The 25,646-nt window shown below is 48.2% G+C and overlaps 1 protein-coding gene and 1 long non-coding RNA gene across 6 annotated transcripts in view; one reads left to right on the top strand and one right to left on the bottom strand.

Moving 5' to 3' along the window:
* Positions 1-25,646, bottom strand: part of LOC113606881 (uncharacterized) — a 132,211-nt gene that overhangs the window by 77,587 nt on the left and 28,978 nt on the right. The gene's annotated exons all lie outside the window — the stretch shown is intronic.
* The window catches only part of AFAP1L1 (actin filament associated protein 1 like 1), a 73,185-nt gene that overhangs the window by 20,804 nt on the left and 26,735 nt on the right, over positions 1-25,646 (top strand). The window contains exons 2-14 of one of the 2 annotated variants that reach the window (XM_027081643.1): positions 5,386-5,514; positions 6,546-6,629; positions 7,432-7,520; positions 8,174-8,282; positions 12,178-12,276; positions 12,955-13,166; positions 15,080-15,259; positions 17,202-17,294; positions 20,416-20,497; positions 20,743-20,895; positions 22,012-22,223; positions 23,865-24,010; positions 24,684-24,756. In XM_027081643.1, the coding sequence (XP_026937444.1) occupies positions 5,386-5,514; positions 6,546-6,629; positions 7,432-7,520; positions 8,174-8,282; positions 12,178-12,276; positions 12,955-13,166; positions 15,080-15,259; positions 17,202-17,294; positions 20,416-20,497; positions 20,743-20,895; positions 22,012-22,223; positions 23,865-24,010; positions 24,684-24,756 (1,661 nt within the window). Of the gene's footprint in view, positions 1-5,385; positions 5,515-6,545; positions 6,630-7,431; positions 7,521-8,173; positions 8,283-12,177; positions 12,277-12,954; positions 13,167-15,079; positions 15,260-17,159; positions 17,295-20,391; positions 20,498-20,742; positions 20,896-22,011; positions 22,224-23,864; positions 24,011-24,683; positions 24,757-25,646 lie in introns of those variants that run through there. The other variant, XM_027081641.1, reaches the window with a different exon arrangement.

Raw genomic sequence — 25,646 nt, 5'->3', positions numbered from 1 at the left:
TTACCCCCACTGTTTACAGATGAAGAACTGGACGCTAAGGAAAGTTAAGATATTTCCCCACAGCGGAAAATGGCAGAGCTGGGAGGGGGACCCGGATTGTGCACAGCCTGTGCTCTCAGCCACTCTTCTGTGACTTATCTAAGCATCAAGCCTAGGGTAAATTTAACACTAGATACTCATTTTCAATTAGTTGCGTGACCGTCGCTAAGTCAAATAACCTCTTGAACCCTCACTTTCCACATCTTTAAAATTAGAGGATTGGGACTAGGTCATCAATATACTGTGTTCAACGAATAGATGCTTGTTGGGCATCTACTATGATTGAAACACAGATTAAGACGTGCCCTCGTAAAGTCTGTTACAACAACTATAGCAAATCTGTCGCTAAATACTATCTGGTCAATAATCCGGAGTTTGCATAGTTCTGGGGAATATTAGGAAGCAGCAACAAGAATAATACGGCCTCGTTGATGAGTGCTTGCTCCAGGCACAGCACCAAACAGAGTACTTTACAAGCATGACCTTACCTAGTTCTCCCAGCCTAGGAGATTGGGATCCTATTCTCACTTTACAGATGAGAAAACCATGGCTCAGACTTCTCTAATGTGCCCATCTTTGTTTAGCTCGGAAATGGCAGCACAAGAGTTCCAATTCACAGAGGTCTCACCCCAAAGCCCTAATCACTGTGCTCTTCTAAGCAAGACTCCACGTTCCAGCTAGTTGCAATCTTCTGTAGGGGCTCTTATTCCCACCTTGACTCTCAGTTATTTCAGAAGGGGATAGCTAATGATAATTTTTTAAGGAATGAGGGAGGTCTTCCCATATTCTTTATGTTCACAGACATGCCCTCTAGTATGTTTTCTGGTGGAGTATTTTTCACAGGTTGAACCTTGGAATCACCTGGAGGACTCATTAAAATGCAGATTCCTGGGTCCCAGTACAGGGCCTACTGAATCAGACTCTCAGATAGGAGGTCCAGGAATCTGCACTTCCAGCAAACCCCCTGGGAGAGGGTATGACCATTTGTCATAAGCATTACATCATTATATGCATATGATTTCTCTCCAAATTAAATTCTTTGGTGGTTTAAATCCCTGTGGTTTGAATTCTCTGGTGTTAAAGATGAAGAAGCCATCAAAGGCACATCTGTATTCACCACACCTGAAAGCTAGCTGGAGAGTTCTGTATTGTCTTTAAAGAGTGGAGCGCTGGCTGGAAGCTTTCTTTTAACCATGATGTATAAGTTTCTCCCTGGGATGACATTCCGCTGGTAAGTCGGGTATAAGCTTTGAGTCAATTGTTTTTCTTCTCTGAGATCTACACACTTAGGGCTCTAAAATTCAATGGGCCCAGTGGAGAAAGGCCCACTGAGCAGGATTTCAGCCCCACAATAAGGGTCTCTAATCTATCCAGTGAGAGGACCTCCAGGTCAGGAGCCCCAGTGAAGTCATGACCCAGCTCAGCAGGCAGGCTTTGAAGGACCACCCGCCTCCTCCCTGTTCCACCTGGCCTCCCCTTCTCTGAGCCCAAGTCCTCTGCTGGAGGATTCAGGCAAAGGGGTGCAAACTTTGAAGTCAGAGAGCCTGGCCTTACAGCTTACTGGCTGGGTGACCTCACTTCTCTAAGCCTCCGTTTCCTCCCGCTTAGAACATAGAGAGACTTGTGTGGTTTGTGAGGATTAAATGAGATAATGTGCATTAACTGCCCAGCACAATGGTAACTGCTCAGCTCAAGGAAGGATTCTTGCCCATTAATGCTACAAGCTGAGCTTTCTCCCAGGGCTCACACTCCCTCTGCCAACTGTACTTTAGAATCGCTATGTAACTCTCCTGCCGCCACCTGCTGCCTGCCAATTCCCAGGCTGCAGAAACCAGTGCCACTAGGACCAGGCAGCTCCTGAGTCCCCATGTGCTTCTCCCAGATTACTCAGCTCCCTCCTTTGCTCTGTGTGGACTTTTGTGATCACAACTCGGTTAAATGAAAAACACTTAGAAGTCAAGGGCCCATGTCAGGAATCCCACCAAGGACCAGGAAAAACAACAACAAAGAAAGGTGTTACAAAGCTTGGGTACTAAGACTCATGTTTTTAAATGCAGAGAACTCAATCAGAAACTAATTGTTCTTACTTTAGAAGCAGGAGAGCTTTTAGAAGCCACAATGTTGCCCACAAGGCACTTGCTGATAGCAGCAAGAAATCCTTGGAACCTCACAGTCAAAGAAAAGAAATAAAGGAAGGGCAGCAGGGAGGGAGGGAGGGAAAGACAGACAGACAGACTGACTGATGTAAGGAATACAAAAAGCTCAGCAATCTGAGGTCATTTATTGAAGGACAGCAATCCTCAGAAAGGTGTGGCTGGGGATAGGGATGCTTTGGGGGGTCCCCAAGGTCAAACCTACTTTTATATGGTACTAAGACCTTATATGCCCTCTTCACTCTCATTGTCTTACGGGTACACAGTAGAGTTTTCCAAAGGTTATATGATGTGTGATGATGTGGTAGCTCTGAAGGTTAATGGAATGTGTGACTATATACTTTTGTGTTTTAAGTTTTTCTCAGTTTTAAGTGTTAATAAGCTCAATACTGATAGATATAACCCCCACAAAACAAAAGCTCTTTGGGGGTCTTCAATAATTGTTAAAAGTGTAAAGGAACTCTGAGGCCAGAAAGTTTCAGAGCCACTGGTTAGAGAGATAAATGGCAACTGCATCCTATAGCCTTGACACTTGTAAATGATAGCAGGGCAGCGTCATGGATTTTCAAACATGAACCATGGCTGCAGGCCACAAGAAAGCTCCCATGGTTACCCTCTGGTGCCTTCCTTAATAGCATTTTCCACAGCCTCCCTGGTGAGTAATTACGAGAGAGAGAGACAGAGAGAGAGAGAGAGAATGCCACTGGAACAATATCTTACTCATTTTCTAATTCCCCCAAGTGGCCAGACTGGCACATAATTAGAGTAAATCAGGACATATTTTGGAATACAGTTAACTGACTTTTGGTGTGTCTGTTGGTGCCAGAGAGGTTTGTGTTTCCATTTGAAAAGATTTCCTCCAAAACAGATAAAACTTGGCTAAAATGATTTTAAATGATTTCCTACTTCAAAGAGAGAGCTCTGTCCCTCCAGAACCCTCGCCCAGTGGCACTGCAGGAGCTCCGACCCTGGAGGGAGCAGGGCCTCGAGGCCCCTCACGTGGGCTCTGGAGTAAGGCCTAGAGGTGTACAACATAGCAGCTCCAGGAATCACACAAACTTGGGATCAGCCTGGCTCCTCCTCTTTCAAGCTGTGCAACTGTCCCGCGGCTTCCCTCAGCCTCAAAGTCATCTCCTAGAAAACAGGTGTCCCAGTAGGACCTATTCACAGGCGTGTAGCGGGGATGAGATGAAACATGGTGTGGAAAGCCCATACCTCAGGGCCCAGAGGTAGAGAGAGCCCACAAGTTGGTAGCTGTCAGTATCAGCCTTGAGCTCATTTCCATCAAATTTGAGGTGATGTTGGAAATGGCACAGAGAGATTACGACATCACATTTTTCCAACAAGTGCCACTCTCTGTACATAAAATTTCTATTTTTTAAAAAAGTCCTAGTGTGGTCATCTCTCCATTCCCTCTCTCACCTAACATACATAGAGCACCCACTCTGAGCAGGCCCCATACTAGATGCTAAGAAAGCTGAGATTCATAGTACCGTTCACACTTGCCAGAGCCTCACGGCCTCTCCCTCTTCCTGAGGGAGACAGATATTCACATCTTACAGCACAGATCAGCATGGCAGATACTATAATGACAGTAATCATAGCTGACTTGCAGTAAGATTTACTATGTTTGGGGCAAGGCAGTTTCCACACATGGCAATATTAATCCTCACAGCAACCCTATGAGGTGGTGCTATTATTTCATTCCCTTACAGAGAGGGAAACTGAGTCATAGGTTAAGTAACTTGCCAAAGGTCCACAGCTGATGAATAATGGAGCCTGAACGTGAACCCAGGAAATCTGGCTCCAGGACTGATTCTCTTATGCACCATGTTACAGCCCCTCTTACACATCCAGACCTGTAGCTGCAAGTCAGAGTCTCACCATTTCCTCAGGGGGGCCCTGGTGGGGAGAAGCACGTGGAGTTGGGAGTCAAGAGACTGGGGCTTAAATCTTGGCTCTTCCGCTTGTCTGTGTAACTTCAAGCAAGTTACTTATCTTCTCTGAACCTCCGTTTCTTCACCTAAAAAATGGGCATTATCATCGGACCAATCTCAAAACTTGGTAGGATCCTATAAAATACTGCAAAGCGATCTAGTGCCATGGTTTAAAGTATAGAGTGAGGGAACCAGATTCAGTTGAAGCTTTGCTGGCTGTGTGGCGCTGGAGAAGTTGTTTAAACTCTCTGAGCCGTAGCTGTATCCTCCATATAATGGAGATAATAAAATGTACGCTATGAGATTTAAATAAGACAATAAGTATGAAAGGACTTAGCACAGCTCGCAATACTTATTCAACACACGTCAGCTCATATTATTAGGCACAAGTGATTGGCAAGTTGCAAAGGAGGACAATACTACTACTGTAAAGAAGTTGGTCTTCAGCTCTAAGGCAAACCAAGTCCCAAGATACTGCTTTGGGACAGGGAGACATTGATGACATCATGGTCTTGGCATGCTCCAGTCTTTTTAAAGGACTCTGTGCGCTAAGATTTTGCAGCTCTGTGTGGTCTCAGACCAGCATCATCAGTTTTAGCTGGGAGCTTGTCTACAATGCAGAATCTCAGGCCCCACACCAGACCTCCTGAGTCAGAATCTGCATTTTGACAAGATCCCCTGGTAATTCCTATATACACTTAAGTTTGAGAAACACTGGTGTAGCATGGAAAAAAGAAGAGCAACAAGAGTTTTTGGCCAGGGGTGGGAAGGGTTAATGTTTAGTTTGGCTCCTGTCAAGCCACCGGAAACAGAAGGTTCCAGAGATTGAAGGGTATGGACTGATGGGACAGGAAGGCTTCCTTCCTGCCTTGTGTCCTGGACAGCCAGGGCTCCTGCCTGGGACCTGCACTGACCCTCGAGCTGCAGTGAGGAAGGACCCCTAGGCCTGCAAAGCAGAGGGCAGGCTGGGACAAAGAGAGGGCTAAGTGCCTCTGCTCAGGCTACCTGGGAAGTTCAGTCCTCAGGCCAAGCCCAGAATGAGGTCTGAGGCAGAGTGGGGAGGCCGGAAAAACGTCACAGTTAACTGAGCAGAGCTCTCCCCAGGGAGGCTGGTGGCCAGCGCTGGGACAGCTGTGTGAGGGCCTCTGAGGTCTCCCTGTTGCCCTGGGCCCCGTCCTCTGGGTCCTGGAGGGTGGGGGCGGGCCCAGATCCTGGACACAGAGCCATGACCATGCTCCATGGGCCTTCCTCCTCAGTGCTGGAGCAGCTGCTCCCCGAGCTCACAGGGCTGCTCAGCCTCCTGGACCATGAGTACCTCAGCGACACCACCCTGGAGAAGAAGATGGCTGTGGCCTCCATCCTGCAGAGCCTGCAGCCCCTCCCAGGTCAGCCATCAGCACTCCGCACAGAGCTCCTCCAGAGCCCTCAGTAACTCCCCATGGCCTGCTGGCAGGAGGAAGCCTAAACTGCACAGCATGGCATTCACCTCTCTTCATGGTTTAGCCAGCGTCCCCATCCACTCCAGCCCTTCTCCACCACAGCCCTGACTGTGCTCTTTGTCCTCCTCCATCCCCAGCCCTCTACAAACTCACATAACACACATGCCACGCACACTCGTGTACACACTACTACCACACTCACACACAAAATACATGCTCTCACGTAGACCTCACATAGTAACAAACACACATCACACACAACACACCCCACACGTTCTCTCACATGCAACACACTCACATACTCATCACATACCCATCACACGCTCCTACACTCAGATGCACACTCACACACTCCCTCATTTTTATAAGCTGCGTACCTGCCCCCCATCTCTACTCATGCCTCTGCCTCTATTCCCCACAGTCTCTCTGCCTCACTGTGTGCTCAGCAGCAAAGCCTCCTCATCTGCTCCAGCCTTTTCCCCAACCTCAAGTGAGCCCAGGAAATGATATGTGTACATCAAGAGCTCAGGAAACTCTAATGAGCTGTATCGTGTCCCGCAGGGTTGAAGGGGTCTGAGTGACATGGGGGGAAGTCACCACTGGGTGACACTGAGCCTCACTTCCCAGCGACAAAAGGGGTCAATGTCATCGGCCACCCTCACAGGACTGTTGGAGGATGAAAGGGGCAGCAGTTTGCCGACTGTCCCCAAAGCAGCCCCTCTACTCTGTTCTCTATACTGGGCTCTGGGCATCCTTTCACTTGGAGAAGGAGATCCTCAATAGCAATGTAAAAAGGGAAACAAAGTTTGAAAGCAGGGAAATGATTTAGGCTATGCACATGCTTCGCAACCTGAGTGCTGTGTCCTGTGTGGGATAGAAGTCCAAGTGGGCAGGGTGAGCTGGCCGTCCTCAGCATCAGCAGCGGTCCCGGGCCCCCTCCCTCCTCACTGAGGGCCTGCTCTCCTCCTTCCTCACAGCCAAAGAAGTCTCCTACCTGTATGTGAACACAGCGGACCTCCATTCCGGGCCCAGCTTTGTGGAGTCCCTCTTTGAAGAATTTGGTAAGCAGCCCTCTCCTGACCTCTGCTGGAAGCCGTCCTTTCCCCCACGTGCGTGTCCACTGCCCCAGTCTCTGGAACGGTCCCCGGATTGGGCGGGAAAATACCTGCATCTGGGCCTGGCTCTAACATTACAACATTGAGTCACTTTGGGAAAGTCCCTTTGCCTTTCTGGGCCCTGCCAGGTCTGAAAATCTAGACAAATCCATACAGTTATGGGAGATCATCCCTGAGATTTGAGGAAAGGTAGGGATGAATGTGCAGTCCAAAGAAGGCTGGCACATAGGGCGTTGTCTCGTCTGCTGCTAACATCCATCTTAGTAGCTACCTGGTCTGTGAGTTGAGTGGTCCCACAGCTCAGCAGTAAATGGAGCTGTGAGGACTAGCAGAGGCGCCAAGGGTGTGGGAGCAGCTGAGCAGTGCTGCGTGCAGGGTGTGTGTGATCCCAGATCTATCCTGAGGGAAGACAGCACTGTTCAACACAGGGAGAAAGCTATGGGTCAGATGAGAGGACTTACAGACTGACAGACTTTGGGAAAACACTATGCTTTCATTACATAACCCTTGAAAGTTTCCAAAGCACTGTACCAAACAGTATTATCCCATTCGATCCTCTCAATAACACTGGGAGCTAGACAAGGCAGGGATCATTGTGACCACTTTACAGATAAGAGGGATGAAGTCGCTTGACCAGGGTCACTAATGGAGGAGGTGGTGGAGCTTCCTGACCCCAAATCTAGCCCTCTTCTCACTCTGCCATGTTCATCCTCCACTTTCTCTGTCCCAATGGCCTGACCCTTCATAGACTGTGACCTGAGTGACCTTCGAGACATGACAGAGGACGATGGGGAGTCCTGCAAAGAAGCCACCCCTGAGCCAGCCAAGAACCCACACGTGAGTTCTTACACTCTCAGGCCCTCTGTTCCTCTGGAGGAGGTAAGGGAAGCTCTCCCTGCTAATGCTGGGGACCCTCCTGGGGGTCTCTCTCTTCAGTGTGGTGGTCAAGGGCAGAAAAAGCACTGTGAGAACATTTCAATGACTCATGACATGCTCACTGTGCCCGTGCCAAGCAGGGATAATGCGGTAAACTGACCTGTCCCTTCAGGCCCAAAGGACGTCCCCACCCCAACCTCCGATTTCAGTACCACAGGAAGAGTAATGGGGAAAGCTCTGGGTCACAAGATGGGTGGCCTCTGCCCTCCTCCCTTCTGCTGTGTGGCATATCACTTCCTGTCTCTGAGCCTGAGTTTTCCAGCTACAAAAATGAAGGTCTGGATCATATCTAGGGTTCCTACCCTTTGGTGCCATGGAACTAGGACAAGGGACCCAAATCACATCAAACATTGTCTGTCAACTGCATAATTCACTATCATCATCACCATAAACGGTACCAATTGTTGACCACTCATTACGTCCTTTCATATTCAGAGACTGCATCCTGCCTTCTAGGAGCTCCCTGTCCCCCAGCCTCTTCCCTGTCACTCTGCCTGCTCCCCTCTGCTCTCCTGGCCTTCTGGGTTTCACACACCTCCTTTGTCCTCCTTCAGGCAGCCGACTTGCCTCCACCGCTCCCCAAAAGGCCTCCACCTGAGGAATACTATGAGGAGGCCCTTCCCCTGGGGCCTGGCAAGTCCCCCGAGTATATCAGCTCCCACAGTAAGTTCTTGTCACTGAGGGCTGGGGCGTGCGGAGGAGAAGGCTCATCTCCTGAAGCTCCTGTGTGTCCTGCTGGGGCTGCAGCTCCAAGCCTGGCACCATTCAGCCATGCCCCACCTACTGAGGAGGAGCTACCAGAGCACCTGGCTTCTCCAGTGACAGCCTGGGTGGGCCGGTAGGCATGGCCTGGGGGTTAGGGGCTTGGGTTCTAGTCCCAGTTCTATGTGACCTTGGACAACCCCCTTCCCCTCTCTGGGCCTCTGTTCCCCTACCCTTAAAATAAGAAAGAGAGGCTAGATACACACATATAAATGCACTAGGACGGAAGTCCACAGATGAGTGCTACTGGCTTGAGTATAGGGACTTAACATTACATACAAGAAACTCTATTATGATTTTTGGATGACGCAGCATGTGGAGTTGAACCTATAAGATGTTTGTGTGTTGTTATTCCTATCATTCAGCAGCACAGTGGAATATTCTCCAACCACCAAAAAATACATAAGATAGGTCTGTCTGTGCTGATCAGAAATGAATCCCAAGATATATATTGGAAAAAAATCAAAGAGAATACTGCATATAACAAGATCACATTTGTTTTTAAATAGGGTACTCACATGCACATGCATTTAACAGTTCTTCTAGGATATGCAAGAAACTCTTAACAGTATTTTCCTATAGGAAATGAATAGAAATCTGGGTGAAAGGGAACGTATTATCCCCTTCATACTCTTCTGTACTGATTGTGCTTTTCACCATGTTGTGGTAAATACACATAACATAAAATTGACCACTCCAACCATTTTAAAGTGTCCAGTCAGTGGCATTTACTGCATTCACAGTGCTGTGCGGCCATCACCACTATCTAGTTCCCAAACATTTTCATCACTCCAGAAGGAAACCCCATACCCAATAAGCAGTCACTTTCTGTTCCTCTCTCAACCAATGTTTTCTGTCTCTATGGATTTGCCTAATCTGAATATTTCATTTAAATAGAATCACACAATATGTGGCCTTTTATGTCTGGATTATTTTATTTAGCATAGTGTTTTCAAGGTTCATCCATGTCATTGCATGTATCAGTACTTCCTTTTTATGGACAAATAATATTCCATAGTATGGATATACCACATTTTGTTTATCATCTGTCAGCTGATGGACATTTGGGTGTTTCCACCTTTAGGCTATTATGGTATATTATTTTTATGATTAATAAACTAGTTCAAACAAAACTACTGAAATGGTGGGGTTGGACCAGGTGATCAATGCCCCTCCTTCAGCCTTGATAGTCTTGGGTCTATGTCACTGCCAGCAGCTGTTTATGTGAAGCAGGTGACTTTATTTTATCCACTTGAGGACGGGGAAGAAGGAGGGGATGAAGTGCTGCTGGGCCCTGAATCCCAGGACCAGCCCCTCAGCTGAGCGAGGCTCCTCCCCCTCCCCAGAGAGCTCAGATGGGGCAGAGAAGCTGCCTCCTGGAGCAGCAGGGATCCTGGGGCAGGAGGGTAGGGAGTGCCTCAGGAAAGGCCAGGGACCTTATCCAGGGAGAGGGCACCAAGCCCGACAGGAAATATCCTTCCTCTCACACAGGGTCCAGCCTACCAGGTGTCCAAGTGCTATGACCCTGGTGCTCCCTCCCTCTTCCCCCTCGCACCTCCTCCTTCCCCACCCCCACCTCTGGCCTGAGCACCCCAGGCCACCTCACAGGGATGTCACCAGCATCTGAGACCTCAGAATGCCTCCTGGGAAAAGCAAGCTCTGAGCCTCACTTGGGAGATACAATTGGGTGTCCCAGTTACTGGGAATTTGAGTGCTGCCGTCCTCAAGAAACAGATGGACAGCATGGGCTGAGAGCCCAGAGCAGCGGTCTGAGGAACAGGTGGTGTGAGAGCAAGTTGGTCTGAAAGGAGGAAGGCTTCCTGGAGGAGAGGATGTGCACCTGTCCCCCGAGCTGGCAACCTCAGTTCGGATCCAGGCTCTATCACTAGCAAAATGTGTGGCTTCAGTTTCTTCATCTGTGAAGTGTGTCTGATACACACCTCCCTGCATTGTGGGAATCAAAAGAGATGATGAATATAATGATATCTAGTATTTGCCTAGGATGTTCTGTGTGCCAGACATTGTGCTGAGAGTTCATATGCATCATATCACTAATCCAAGGTCAGAACTGTTCATGTCGGTTTATAGGTAAAGAATCTGAAACGCAGAGAAACTGTTTTCTTTCCAAGGTCACTCAGTAAATGATGGAGATAGATTTGAACTCAAATCTGATTAACCCCAAAGCACATGCCCTTAATCCACTGAGCTTCAAAGTATGCTCCAGAGACCATCTGTATGAAAATAATCTTGTTTTTAAAAAGTCTGATTCCTTGGAGTTCCATATATTTTCTCTTTTTACATATGTTTAGAACTATGCTATTAAATAGTTTTTTTCCTTAGTGCAGATTCCTCAGCTCAGCCCACATCAGTGAATCCGAATCTCTGGGGATACAGTCCAGGGATCTGCATTTTAAAAAGACCCCCAGTGAATGTAAATTGGTGCAGCCACTATGGAAAAAATATGGAGGTTCCTCAAAAAACTAAAAATAGAGTTACCATATGATCTAGCAATCCCACTCTTGGGCATATATCTGGAGAAAACTCTGATTCGAAAAGATAACATGTACCCCCAATATTCATAGCAGCACTATTTACAATAGCCAAGACATGGAAGCAACCTAAACGTCCATCAACGGATGAATGGGTAATGAAGATGTGAGATAGAGAGATAGACAGATAGATAGATAGATCTGTATATATACACACAATGAAATAATAGCCATAAAAAGAATGAAATAATGCCATTTGCAGCAACGTGGATGGACCTAGAGATTATCATACTAAGTGAAGTCAGAGAAAGACAAATACCATATGATTTCACTTATATGTGGCATCTAAAATATGATACAAATGAACTTATTTACAAAACAGATACAGACTCAGACATAGAAAACAAACCTATGGTTACCAAAGGGGAAAGGTGGGGGGGGATAAATTAGGAGTTTGGGATTAACAGATACAAGCTACTATATACAAAATAGACAACCAGCATAGGGAACTATAATCAATATCTTGTAATAAACTATAATAGAAAAGAAAAATAAATAAATAAAAAGACCCCCGGTAATTGTGATACAGAATACAATTTGGGATAACCTCACTCCTATACTGCACATTCCCATGAATGGGAAAGTGAAAGTTCAGCATCAGCAGCTGTTGTGTTATTGTATGTATTCACCATTTTATGTGTTATTAGTATCTCCTCTAGTCCAGTTCCTCCTCTGTAGTCACAGAAATTTAGAAGGAGAGGAGGGGGTGGATGTATTAAGAAGTGAGCGGAGGGGCTGAAGTGGAAGAAGATGAGACAAAGGCAGAATAGAAAGGGGGTCTGGGCCCAGGTGCTGGGACACCACTCCCTGCAGTGCAGGGACCAGAACTGTGACTGAGACACACACCCACACACACCAATGCTCTGGGCTCAGAGGAGAGGGGCTGACCACTCTCTGCCTGGGAAGGTCAAAGGAAAGATCTTCGAGCTGGGTTTTAGAGGGTGAGGAATGCTCTAGCAGTTGCTAAGAGGGCACAGAGAATAGCATGAACATAAGCCTGGAAGTGTGACAGGGCCCAGCAATGCAGTTCTTGGTGACAGGAGCACAGGGGGCAGGTGTGGCACTAGAGCAGATGAGATGCAGAGACGAGGCCCCACACCCTGGCCGGGGAGTGACGACAAGAAGCTCTACTCCCTCTTCCCTCCCTCTTCCCTGAGGAGGGCATGGTGTCCACGATCTTCCCCAGCCCTGGCGCCTGGAGTCTGCCTGCATTTCTCCAAGTACTGCTCTTTCTGCCAACCCCACAGACGACTGCAGCCCAGCCCACTCGATTGTGGACAGCTACTACGAGGATGCAGACAGCAGCTACCCCACGACCAGGATGAATGGGGAGCTGAAGAACTCTTGTAAGTACCAGGTGGATGTTCAGTCCAATTCCGTCCTCACGAAGAGCAGGCCTTGACCTGACTTTGGCATGCCCGTGCCTACCACCCCGTCACCTCCCTGGGGTCGCCACAGAGGCCTCAAAGCCCTTGTTCTCAGAGATCCTGGGAATCAGTGGGAAGACTGCTGGCATGGGAGTCAGGAGCCCCAGACCAAGCCCTTGCCCTGACTCTTGGTGACTGATCTTAGGTGAGTGATTTATTCTCTCTGAGCCTCCAGATTCCTCTGTATAAAATGGGGACTTGCTGGGTGCCATGAAAATGACCTGAGACTGGATGCAAAGATGATGGGTAAAGACAAAAGCTGATGTTTACTGAGCCCTCACTGAGTGCCAGAAACTCGGCTAAACACTCTATATTTGTTGCTGTTCACAATAGCCCAGTGAGGTAGGTATTATTCATTATTATTGATGAGGAAACTGAAGCTCTGAGAGATGAAGTCACTGAGAACACAAAGCAAGTAGTAAATCTGTAAGACACAGTGCCCATGCGGGGGCTTAGTCATTACCAACATCACACCTCACACCTACCCCTTCACAGCCCCGGGGCCCCAGAGCAGGGATGCCTGCAGAGGGGTAAGAAGGTGCCCCCGCCCCACCCGGTGACAGCACAGGGACGGGTCCTTTCCCGTGGCTCCTGCAGACAATGACTCTGACGCCATGAGCAGCTCCTACGAGTCCTATGATGAGGAGGAGGAGGAAGGGAAAGGGCCGCAGCCCACACACCACTGGCCTTCAGAGGAGGCCTCCATGCACCTGGTGAGGGACTGCAGGATATGTGCCTTCCTGCTGCGGAAAAAGCGCTTCGGGCAGTGGGCCAAGCAGCTGACCGTCATCAAGGAGGACCAGCTCCTGGTGAGTGGCCACAGACGAGTGCCTCTCGGCCTCACGTGGACTTGCATGTGCCTGTGCGTGTGTCTGTGTATCTGTGTGCATTCAGGTATGTCTGCCTCGGTTCCTCTAGGTTTGCTTTGTGCACAGAGGCTCAAAGCCCGGTGCTTCTGAGATCAGGGCTCTCCCACCCGAGAAGAATTAAAAGACAAAACAAAACCTGAAGACCTAATAAAGACTTTATCAAGTTTTGTTTTGCCAGACATGAATTTTTTATCACTTTAAAACAATGTTTATCATTTTTCATTATGCAAGTAAATGTATTTATTTATAAAGCCAGAAGAAAATAAAAAATGATTTTTTTAAAAAAACCCACCTAACCCTGTTGACCAAGAGCTAACCACAGTTAGATTTTGATGTATAAACTTCCACCCTCATTTCCATACATCTGTCTTTTCTAAAACTGAGCCCATGTAATACTTGTTATTATATAACTTGCTTTTTTAAACTTTTTTTTTAATTCACCATCTCTCATCACTAGCATTTCATAAAAGAAATCTACCTTTACTTCCAAAGTATAAGGATGGACATAATTTCAGGAAAAAAAAATGAGATAGGTTGTTTACCTATTGGCAAGTCTTACCGAACATACATACATTTGAAACATGACCTTTTCTCACGCTGCAGCAGTGAAAAGCTCATCCCAGGCCAGAACCAGGCCAAGAATCATGACTTACTTCTTTCCACACCTTATGCCTTCTATCTTTTTCTTGACTTAGTGTACTGCCTAGGACCTCCAGTACAATGTAAATAGAAGTGGTGAGAGCAGGCATTCTTGTCTCAATCCAGATCTCGAAGGAAAGTTCAATAATTCACCATCAAAGCTGACGTTTGCCATGGGTTTTTTGTAGGTGTTCCTTATTATCACATTAAGCAAGTTCTCCTCTAAGAGTCTGCGAAGAGTTTATGTTACAAATGGGTGCAGAATTTTTTTTTTTTTTTTTTTTTTTTGCGGTATGTGGGCTTCTCACTGTTGTGGCCTCTCCCGTTGCGGAGCACAGGCTCCGGATGCGCAGGCTCAGCAACCATGGCTCACGGGCCTAGCTGCTCCGCAGCATGTGGGATCTTCCCGGACCGGGGCATGAACCCGTGTCCCCTGCATCAGCAGGCGGACTCTCAACCACTGCGCCACCAGGGAAGCCCGGGTGCAGAATTTTATCAAATATTTTTTCTGCTTCTATTAGGATATATGATTTTTCTCCTTTTTTCTGTTAATATGATGAATTATACAGTTAGTTTTTGAATGCTAACCCACTCTTGCACTCCTAGAATAAACCCCACTTGGTCTCTATGCAATACGTTTTTATGTGTGTCTGGATTCTATATGCTAATATTTTGTTTTAGTTTTTACAATTATGTTACGAGAGAGATTAGCCTATGATTTCCTTTTTTGTAATGTCATTGTCAGGTGCTGGTATCAAGGTAATGTTAGCCTCATAATAAGAATTGGGAAGTGAGAATCATTATTGATAAACTATTGACTTCCCAAGCCCAACCCTCCATCTCTGCTAGAATTCTCTCCCCCACATTTCTGTCATGTAGCCCATTAATAGCAGGGAGCTGGCTTCCTCCCAAGACAGCCTGTTTCTTCTCTGGTTCTTTAGACTAAAACGGTCTTCCTAGTATTGTGCTAAAATCTGCCTCTTCCTAAATAGGTAGTTGTGACCCCTGGGACCGCTCAGTGGCCCTTGAGATCTGGAGATTGCCCAAATATGCCCCTCCCAGGCTTCTCCTCTCTGTGGTGAACAGCCCCTGTCTTCATGCAGTGCCCACAGCTGGACTGGGTGGGGAGGTCTCTGTGGGGTAGGTTGAGTTTCCCTGTCTCCTCCCTCTACTCTCCGCTCCAGGAGGCCCTAACCCCTTCTATTCCTGTCCAGTGTTACAAAAGCTCCAAGGACCGGCAGCCACATCTGAGGCTAGCGCTGGATGTCTGCAATGTCATCTACGTGCCCAAGGACAGCCGGCACAAGAGGCACGAGCTGCGCTTCTCCCAGGGAGCTACCGAAGTCCTGGTGCTGGCACTGCAGAGCCGGGAGCAGGCCGAGGAGTGGCTGAAGGTACAGGGGGGCTGTGCCTTCGCCTACCCCCACTCCCTCCTTCCTTCCTCTCTTCCCCGGACCCAGCCCTCAATGGAGTGGGCCCCTGTCACTGGAAGAACAGGCCTTGCTCAGGGGAGAGGGGGTCAGTGCCCTTCACATAAAGCTAGGGCTTTATGTGGAAATGGGCTTCGGACATCTCCAGGAGACAGACCTCAGGCTGGAGACCTGTGTTCCTTCTAGTTATTTGAATCCCCTTTCTAACACGCCTACTGTGGGTTTATCCTACCTGCAACTGTACATCTCCAGGAATGACGAGCTTAATACCTACAAAGGAAGTTGATTTTATCATTAGACAAGCTAATCCTTTTTCTTCTTTTAATAATGGAGAAATTCTGTCTTACCTTAGGTGAAACGTGCATACTTATCACATCCACCTATGACCCAGCCTCTGCATGTTGCAGCTACACAACAATTTGAGTTACCATGTACTGAGCACTTACTTTGTGCCATGCATTGTGCTAAGAGCTTTATACACATGACTTCATTTACTATTCACAGTGGGACTAATATTGTTCCCATTTTACAGATGAGGAAACTGAGGCACAAAGAGCTTCTGTGACTCACCCAAGGTCAACCACCAAGTGGTTCGGGCAAGGATTAGAAGCAAATAAGGAAACCTACTCCAAAAGCGACAGGCAGGGTGGCATACTGATGACAAGGGAGGACTTGGGTGCCACACAGACCTGAGTTCAAGTCCCAAACCTAAGTGGCATTTACTGGCTGTGTGATCTTCTGCAAAGGACTTTGCTTCCCTGTGCCTCAGTTTCTTCCTCTATAAAATGGTTCTTGTAAGGATTCTAGAGAGTACTTGATATAGGGCCTGCCAGGCAGTAAGTCCTGAGTAACTGCCAGTGACTACTCTGCAGTGATGGTGAAGCCCTCACCCCCAGGCCCTTACAGCAGCTCTCCCCTCCTCTGATCTTCCTGCTGGAACAAAGAAACCAAACCCCTCCTTCCCTCCCTCCCCATCCTCCCTTCCTTCCTGTGATAACCAGCTCTCCCACTGGGATGTTTACTGTTTCTCATTACTGCCTTTGTCTCAGGAGGGGAAGGAAGAGAGAGAACCTGCATGCTGGGGTGGGGGTGGGGGAGAGTGCTCTGTCCTCAAGGGGCTGGTTGGGTCAGAAGAAGAAGCCCTAGACCTAGAGTTAGGAGGCCTGCCTTGGCACGCCAGTTAGCCCAGAGGATAGGGCAGGCAGCCATGGCTTCACCTCTCAGAGCCTCATCATCCTTATCTGTAATTTGGGGATCAAGGTGCCCCTGCCCCACAAGGCTGCTGTGGGAATACAATGGGATAATCCACGCAAAGCCACCTGACAGATGAGCAGCAAGTGGTCCGTTATTGTTTCATGGTCTGGATGCTTGTGCTGCATGGCCTCAGGTGAATGCCTTGGAGTCTCAGTTTCCACATCTTTGAAATGGAGAGAATAACCCTGGCTGCCCTGCAGGTTGTTGTAAAGTTCTAACATGTCACAGAAGTGAGTCCTCATGCCTGTGCAGGGCATCCTGGTTCACATGGCCCTTCACACCCATCATCTCACTGGTCCTCACACACCCAAGGACGTAATAAGCAGAGGACCACTAATATCCCCATGTTACAGATGGGGAAACTAAGGCCCAGAGCGGGGAAATTGCTTTCCCAAGGCCACGCAACTAATTAGTAATGGCACCAGGTCTAAAAGCCAAGCCTCTGGGCCCAATTCAAGGGACAGACAAAGAAGAAAGCCTGTTCAGATCCTGACGTGCCCCACAAATGGGGCAGGAGGCCACATCAACCCATCTCTTCCACCCAGTGATCCCAGCTGCTCTGCCTGATGGCCCTGACCAACAGACCCCATTCCTGCTTTTGCCTCCACAGGGTCCCTGCCCACCTGCTCACAGATGTGTGTCCTCTCCACAGGTCATCCGAGAGGTCAGCAAGTCCGTTGGGGGTGCTGAGGGGGCAGATGTGCCCAGATCCCCAGTCCTCCTGTGCAAGGTGGACCTGGACAAGGTACCTCTGTCTTCTCAAGGTTCCCTCTGGGCCAGGCAGTGGGGATTCCACACGGGCTCTGCCCCAGGGGACTCGCAGGCTGGTGGTAAAGCCAGGCATTGACAGTAGGCATTCAATAAATGTCTACTGAATTCATGAATGAATGAATGCCCGTGTCCAAGGTGCAGTACAAGCCTGAGGAGGGAGTGACTACCCTGCCAGGACAGGAAGAGGTCACGTTGGAACTGAGCCATGCAAACTAAATTGAAATTAGTCAGAGAAGGAGTGTGCCCCACTGGCACATAAGTGAAACGGTTGTTTCATAGTCTGTCAGGCCAATGGCAAACATATGCTAATGCCTATGCTTCACCAGGTGCTGTGGGTGATCAAGGGACTCCACCCCAAATCCTAAGGGGAGAGTTAAGACTCCCATACAGGGCTTCCCTGGTGGCACAGTGGTTGAGAGTCCGCCTGCCGATGCAGGGGACACGGGTTCATGCCCCGGTCCGGGAAGATCCCACATGCCGCGGAGCGGCTGGGCCCGTGAGCCATGGCCGCTGAGCCTGCGCATCCGGAGCCTGTGCTCCGCAACGGGAGAGGCCACAGCAGTGAGAGGCCCGCGTACCGCAAAAAAAAAAGACTCCCATACATGGGTCTCACATGACATAATAAAGGCTAGCATTATAGAAAATATGACTGTGTGGCCAGGACTGTCCTAAATGCTTTACGTGCATTACCTAATTTAATTTCTACAGCAACTCTGATAAACTACATTTTCAGAAGAGGAAGCCAAGGCACAGAGAGGTTTGCCCAAAGTCACATATAGTTAATAAGGAACAGAGCTAATTGATTTACACACCGCCAGCCTGCCTCTCAAGGGGAGCTTCCTGAGCTCCACTGGACGAGTAGTTAGCATCTGCCGTGCATTGGGTACTGTGCTAGGCACTGGGTGCAGTCCTAACAGTAACAGACACACCCCCTGCCCTCCCAGCAAGGGGTTCAGACATGAATCCAATCACATAGACTTAGAAATGCCAAGCTGTGTAAGCGCCAGGGAGGAAAAGTACCAGGTACCCTGGGAGCACATGACAGGGGCTGATCTTGTCTCAGGGTCAAGAAAGGCTTTCCTGAGGGAGCACAATACAGAGAAGGGTGAAAAATTAGTGAGGAGGGGGAGGGAAAAGGCATTCCAAGCAGGGAGAACAGGCCCTGGAGGAGGAAGAAGCATGGACGGAAAGAGGCCAGTGTGGATGGGTTCGGAGAGAAGGGGAACGTGTCAACTCTATTCGACTGTCCTGGAAAGACGTACTGAGGGGAAAAGGGCTCATGCTGGCTGGAGGGGCAAGAGGGGTTAGGGAGGTTGGGCACCTATGTTGAGCCTTAAAGAATGGGCAAGACTCTGCCCCACTGGGGCAGAGGTGGACCAAGGGACAGGGGCTGCAAGGGAAGGGAGCAGCAGAAGCAAAGGTGGGGTCAGCAGAGTCATTAGGAGAGGAAGGGTGGAGGGCTCACTCGGCCTTTGCCATTAGTGGAGGCTGAAGGAAAGCAGTGTTGAGGACGTGCGTGTGCGTGTATGAGTGTGAAAGAGTGTGTGTGTGTGTGTGAAAGAATGTGTGTGTGAGTGTGAAAGAGAGAGTGTGTGTGGACACACACCTGCAGCTGCATGCTGTGGTGCAGTTCAGAGGGTGGGTAGAGGGGAGGAAGAGGCAAGCCTGTAGAGATGGGCTCTCCTGTGGCTGAGTGTACAGGGGGAGGGTAGCTAAAATGTTTAGCGTGGTATTGTTGGAGAAGAGTGGGAGTGAGGACGTGGTATAGGTGGCTCTGTCTCTCCATGGACTCCTGTGATTGAGGTGTCATCATCATTAAGTCAATTACAAAGTGCTCACAGTGTTTCTTTGTATTTGCTTTCTATATTGATGAAAAACTTACCATCTGTACACCATCACAGAATAGAACCATAACTTCTGTCTCACAATTTATAGGGGTGATTCTTTATACTTGACAGTTCTAACCAATTTCTGACAGTTGCCATTTTTCCAGCCTTTGGAAATTGTGGGGAGTACATGGCCTCTCTTATCTCTCCCTGCTTTCTAGTACTATGCTTACAGCAAAGCATCCCTGAGCCTGGTCTGGGGTATCCTTGGCAGGAAAGGTTTAGGGGCCTCAGAGCTCTGTAAGTCCACCTTTTTAAGTTGATGGGTGTCATTTTAGTCTTGTCCTGAGTCTGGCTGGCATAATTTGGCTTCTTAAAGTGAGATGGCCGCATACCACACAGGTGTTAGAAATGATACAGTCTGTTGGCCTCACAGTTTCACTTGGGCCAGTTCCCTGGTACCTCACAGCAGCCCACTGAAAGGGTTGTAATTCAAGTGAGAAGACTTGGGGAGATGAAAGGATTTTCCCACATTCCCACAGCTAAGTAGAGACTTCATTTCTTCCAAGGTCCATCTGACTACTCTGCACCACTCCGTAATAGGAATGAATGAATGACTGGTCCAGAGTTGGCATAATGAGTAAAAATTAATGTTGGCTGACAATGAAGTTGTTACCATGCTGTGTATGTGCGTCTTTACCATCCTCTTATCCAAGCTAGAATTGTAATGGACTCCTTTCTCATCACCACTCACATTTACTGGTCACCAAGTCCTGTCATAACTATTTTGAAAATGCCAACTCATGTCTTTTTCTCCATCCTCACTGTCGCTTGGTTCATCCCCCTATCAAGTCTCAGCTTGCCCAGGATGACACTCTAAGTGCCTCTTTTGCTTCCAGTCTTGCCCCCCTCTTATCCACCCCCATGATGCCGCTGGGGGCAGCTTCCAAAACCAACTCCATTAGTGTCCCACTTAAATACCTTCTCAGCTCCCCATCTACCAAATGTAGTCCAAACTCCTAGGACATTAATCTCACTCCGTTATATTGAATTCCTCACTCCCCAGATAGACTGTGAGTAACTGGAAGACACAACCATCCTAAGTCATCGTTGTCCTCCTCGTACCAGTACGGTATCAAGCACATGACAGTTGCTGACAAATATCTGTTAGCTAATCCTCATGTACAGGGGTCAGGGGGAGACTGAACCAACAAAGGAGAACTTTCTAAGTGTGCCCTCTGATAGGGGGCTGTCTGTGTCCCTCCCCAGAGGCTGTCCCAAGAGAAGCAGACCTCGGATTCCGACAGCATGGGCCTGAGCGACAACTGTTCCACCCTTGGCCGCGAACACGGTAGGAGCCTCTGGGGGCTCAGGCGGGAAAATGCTAGAGCTGGGAGAGGGCTTGCCACAAGCACACAGTGCAGAGCAGGTCCTGACCACTCTGGAGACCTAGGTGATGTGACCTGGCCTATCCATACCTGGAGCTGTAGGCCAAGCCCTCTGTGCAGGCTGAAAGGTTGGGGGGAAGGGCTAGGGGCGGGTGGATCTGGGACTTGGGGCTCCCTCCCTTCCCCTAACCCACCTCCATGGCAACAGGCAAAGGGAAGAAGAGCAGCCTGTCAGAGCTGAAGGGTTCAATGAGCAGGGTTGCGGGCCGCAAGATCACCCGTATCATCAGCTTCTCTAAGAAGAAGGCACTGGCCGATGACCTGCAGACATCCTCTACCGAGGAAGAGGTTCCATGCTGTGGTGGGTACCGGGCATGGGGAGGTGAATTCAGACCCTGTTGATGAGGGCTCCTGGGGCCAAGCCAGGAGACCCTCCAGGCCTAACCTACCTCACTCCCAAGGCAGAGGACAGAATCCTCCTACTGGGAGGCTAACCCCCACTCCATCAATAATCCATGCCCTTCCATCACTTCTCCTCCATGAAGCCCTGACGCCTAACAGAAGGAAAAGCCAACTGGCTCTATTTCTATTCTCCCTGTGACCTTAGTGTCAATCACTGCCCACCTCTGGGCCTCAGCTTCCTCTACTATGACAAGAGGAGAGTATCTTACTTCCCAGTACATAATATGCCAGGTGTTTAAGTTACGGCCCAGTCTTACAAGGATATTTCTTGCTTAAAAATTTTTAAGTACTTTTCATTAGAAATGCATTCAGTGTGAGTTAAAAGGAGTTTGGAAGGAAAAAAACATATTGTCTATCTAAATGCAGTTTTCCATGTACCGGAATCCAATAGAAAATCATGTATTTTAGATAAATAGTAATATTCCGCTAACCTGGAAAGAATATTATAAAAGCACATGGCTATAAAGAAATATTTTGTAAGTGGATCAGGACATGTTATGGTAAAAAATAAGTTAAAATCTAAAACGTTGAGGGAATTCTAAACTCGTCAGCCATCAGCCTGTCCCTTACAAGTTTTATAATTCTTTATCTTGGCTAGATGTTTTTGTTCCCACATGATGCCACCAGGTGTCAGCATCACCCATTATTTTCTGTCTTCAGTGAGAGTTTTGACATTTTAGTAGGAAAGGCAAGAGGAAGAGTTGTATCTTTTATTCATTCTGTATGGTAGTTCTGTCCTTTTCATCAAGCTTGGTATAGTCTAAAGGCTGTGCGTGTATGTACAAATATGATTATCAGTCCCCATTTCATACATAACAAACTGAAACTCAGAGACAGAAGAGGATGCCTGAGGTCACAGACCACGAGTGAGCTGATCCGGGACCCAGAAGGCCTTCTTTCCAGCTAGAGGACAAGGGTTATCCAAGTGCTCTGTCCCCGGGGTGTAGACCCACGCACCCTGACTTGTATCCCCCAGGGCTGTTAGGAGGTCACACCACTGGTCTCCCCCTCCCAGGTTACCTGAATGTGCTGGTGAACCATGGCTGGAAGGAACGCTGGTGCCGCCTAAAGTGCAACACCTTGTATTTCCATAAGGACCGCACGGACCTGCGGACCCACGTGAATGCTATCACCCTCCACGGTTGTGAGGTGGCCCCAAGCTTTGGGCCCAGACACCCATTTGCCTTCAGGATCCTGCGCAACCGGCAGGAGGTCGCCATCTTGGAGGTGAGAGGAGAAAATTCAGGTGGGCCTTGGTGGTAGGAGGTGAGAGGAGCTCTGGCCTGGACTTTGGCTTTTGTCCACAGTACCTTGCTACTGACATTATAGGGACTAAAGAAGAGGGAAAGTAAGCCAGCTGTTGCCAAGTAACCACAGAGTTGCTGGTTAAACTATAGAACACCCACTTAAATTTGAATTTCAGATAAACAACAAATAATTCTTTTTAATAGAAGTACATCCCATATTTGGGACATACCTATACTAAAAAATGATTCACTGTTTATCTGAATCTCGAATTTAACAGAGAATTCTGCATTTTTATTTGTTAAATCTGGCAACCCTAGACCCAAGGTTTGTTTATTCTGCCTTAGAAATATAATCCCAAACCTGAAAGGCATTTAGTCTGATCTAACTCCAATCTGATTCTGGAATCCTCTCTAAAATTTACTTCCCACCAGTGACTGTTCGCCTCAGATAAACCACTGCCCTTCAAAGTAGCTTGCTCCTCCCACCAAGCAACTAAATTTTTACGAAGATTTTCTCCATATTGAGTTGCAATCCTAAGCTCTGTGAAGGCAGTGACCACACCTGTTCTGCATACTTTTGTTTTCCAGAACCCACCATGATGTCCAGCACATACTAAGGGCTCAATTAAGAGCTGTTGAACAAATGGCTGAATGACAATGCGATTTCATTTCACCCATTCATTTTTCATACCTACCCACCGGCACCAGCCCTCCTCTCAGGGGTCACCCAGAATATGCTGACTCTCTTTTTACATGTCAATCCTTCAGCTATTTAGAATTTAAAATATTAACTGGGAGGAAAACTTAAACAACTACCCCCTCACATTACAGATAAGAAAACTGAGGCCAGGGTAGGCATGTGCCTCATCCAAAGCTCCACAGAGGATCAATGGCCTCTAGTCTTTTCCTAGAACTAAGACCCAGCCTCTTGGTCTTGTTTTCTTTGCCCAGTACCCACTGCCTGTGTCAGTTCTTAAATTTCAGGAAATATTGACTCTGTAAGTCACTTTTACTTTTGATAGTTTGAGATGGGTCTCTTATTTCTCTTCAGTTAAACAAAGAGCTTTCTGGCAAAAAGTGTGCTTTTTAAATTCAAGTTCAGTATTTGTGTGCTAACTTGATTTTATAATGATGCTCTTTAAATAAGAACATAAGTATATGTTTAGTTGACCAGCAACTTCTTGGAGATTTTCCTGTATACAGTACTATATATAATTGGCATTTATAATACAAGAAAAAAATTTGATTGGGTTATGTGATAAATAGCCTCCTCATTTAATAAAAAGCAAATATTAAAAAAAAATTCAGAGAACACCTGAATTTTGTTTTCATATCCAAATGGTCAGAAAGGCTCTGAGGATAGTGAGTGAGGTTATGTGTCTTAGAGAGGTAGTCAGGGAGGGCTTCTCTGAGGAGGTAGCCTTAGAGCAAAGACCTGAATAGAGGGAAGGTGGGAGCCACTTGGGTTTCTGGATGTGTGTTCTAGTCTTGCTCCTCTTGGATCCCTAAGTATTGGGTACGTAACAGATACTATATGAATATGGGTTTGGCTGAAGTGAGCAGGTAGCCAGAGGCTCTGATGGTGCCAAAGTGAACACAGCTTGTGCCTCCTCTCCCTCAGGCAAGCTGCTCCGAGGACATGGGCCGCTGGCTCGGGCTGCTGCTGGTGGAGATGGGCTCCAAAGTCACTCCCGAAGCGCTGCATTATGACTACGTGGACGTGGAGACCTTAACCAGCATCGTCAGTGCAGGGCGCAACTCCTTCCTGTGAGGGCCGGCACCCCATGGCCCACAGCCATGCGCAACCTTTCCTATCTCAGCTCCCTCTCAGAGGCGGAGTCCAGCTTTGGGAATGGGAGGGGAGGGAGGAAGGGCTGAGAAAGGCTGCTTCCTTGGGAAGTCAGAGTGGGTGCCTTCCTCTTCTAGCAGGCAGGAGTGAGCTGGTTAAAGGAGGTAGCCCAGGGTCAGGGGACACTGTGGACGGAATGAGCCAGAAAGGAGAACCTTTTTTGTACAGTGGCCTGCGCTCTGCTCTCATGCCATGGAAACTTAGCGTCCCCATACCCTTGAGCTTCTGGGCAGGCACAGGGCTGGTGTGCAGAGTTTGGCATTAAAAGTACCATATTCAAGTCACGGTTCTATCACGACCAACAGCTTGGGCTGGTTGCTTGCCAGCCTGGATCCTCTGTTTTCTCGCTTATAAAATGGAGGTGATGAATCACCTGCTTCCTGAGTTGTTATGAGAATCCCATGGGTCCCTGCCTATAAAGCTCTTAACACATCAATGTCCTAGTGCTGCCTGGCATGGTTGCTATCACTAACTTTCTGACCTCCATTAAAAGGTACTGCCAGAATCAAATGAGAGAATGGACAGGAAAGCACTGTAAGCTGCATAAGTATCATTGTCACCACCATCATCATCAGTCCTTGTATTTTCTAGATATGCAAGATCCTGCCAGGATCAGTGGCCTGAGCCCCGAGTCTATGATGATGTTCCTTATGAAAAGATGCAGGTACGGTCCCTTGGGACTTCGGGGAACATGGCAAAAGCCACTTATTAGCTCTCCCTCACTACTCCTTTTTTCCTTTGCCTCAGAGAGATCATTTTCGTTTAACCAGCAGCTAGAAGGCGGGGGAGAGGGGACCTTCTTACGACAGACCATGGCTCAGGGGAAAGAATCTCTGGAACAGGAGACTGAGCAGTACAGTGGAAAGATACCCTGACCAGGAAGAAGAAAGCGCTCTGCATCTATAAAGCACTGCTCCAGTCTGAGCAAGGTGTTGGACTGTCCACCCCTGTTTACTGCTCTGTGAATTGACTGATTCAGTAGTGTCTCAGGGGGATGATAACTGGGTGGCTGCCCCCAGAGGCCTTTACCTGGTGGCAACCACAGTCTAGGCTTCAGCTCCCAGGACACTCTCCCTGTCTTGCTCACTAAACCAAGGAGATGCCAGCTTATTAATTTACAGTGAGGCCTCTGTAGCCATCACTTGACCCATACTGCTCCGCAGCACGCCCTGTGGCTTCTCCTGCCACGGGAGAGCCAGAGGATGACATGATGACATTCTGATCAGACAGTGGTTGGTGGGTCAGGCCTCACAGCTAGAGGAGAGAGAGAGGGAATCAAGCTTCCAAGGAAAGCAGATGTGTTTGCGGGCCAGGACCCCTGCCTTGGACAGTGCTGGATGACACTCTGAGCTCTCACCTCTAGGACTCCCTTTGCTACTAGAAACTTCTCCAGCCATCCTTCTGTCTATATGGTCTTTTTCAGACTCATATGAACCATTAGATGCAGCTTGAGACTGTTCTCAGCTGCAGAGTTTAGTAGCAAGACAGCTTAGTGCTTAAGGACATGAACCTTGCACTCAGGGCTGAGTCCAAGTTACCTTGGGCTTCATTTCT

This window comes from Aethalodelphis obliquidens, unplaced genomic scaffold (assembly GCF_003676395.1).
Source record: "Aethalodelphis obliquidens isolate GAN/ISIS:26980383/991018 unplaced genomic scaffold, ASM367639v1 scaffold45, whole genome shotgun sequence".
NCBI lineage: Eukaryota > Metazoa > Chordata > Mammalia > Artiodactyla > Delphinidae > Aethalodelphis > Aethalodelphis obliquidens.
The sequence above is the reverse complement of the archived record's forward strand: the minus strand, read 5'-3'. Positions and strand labels throughout refer to the sequence as shown.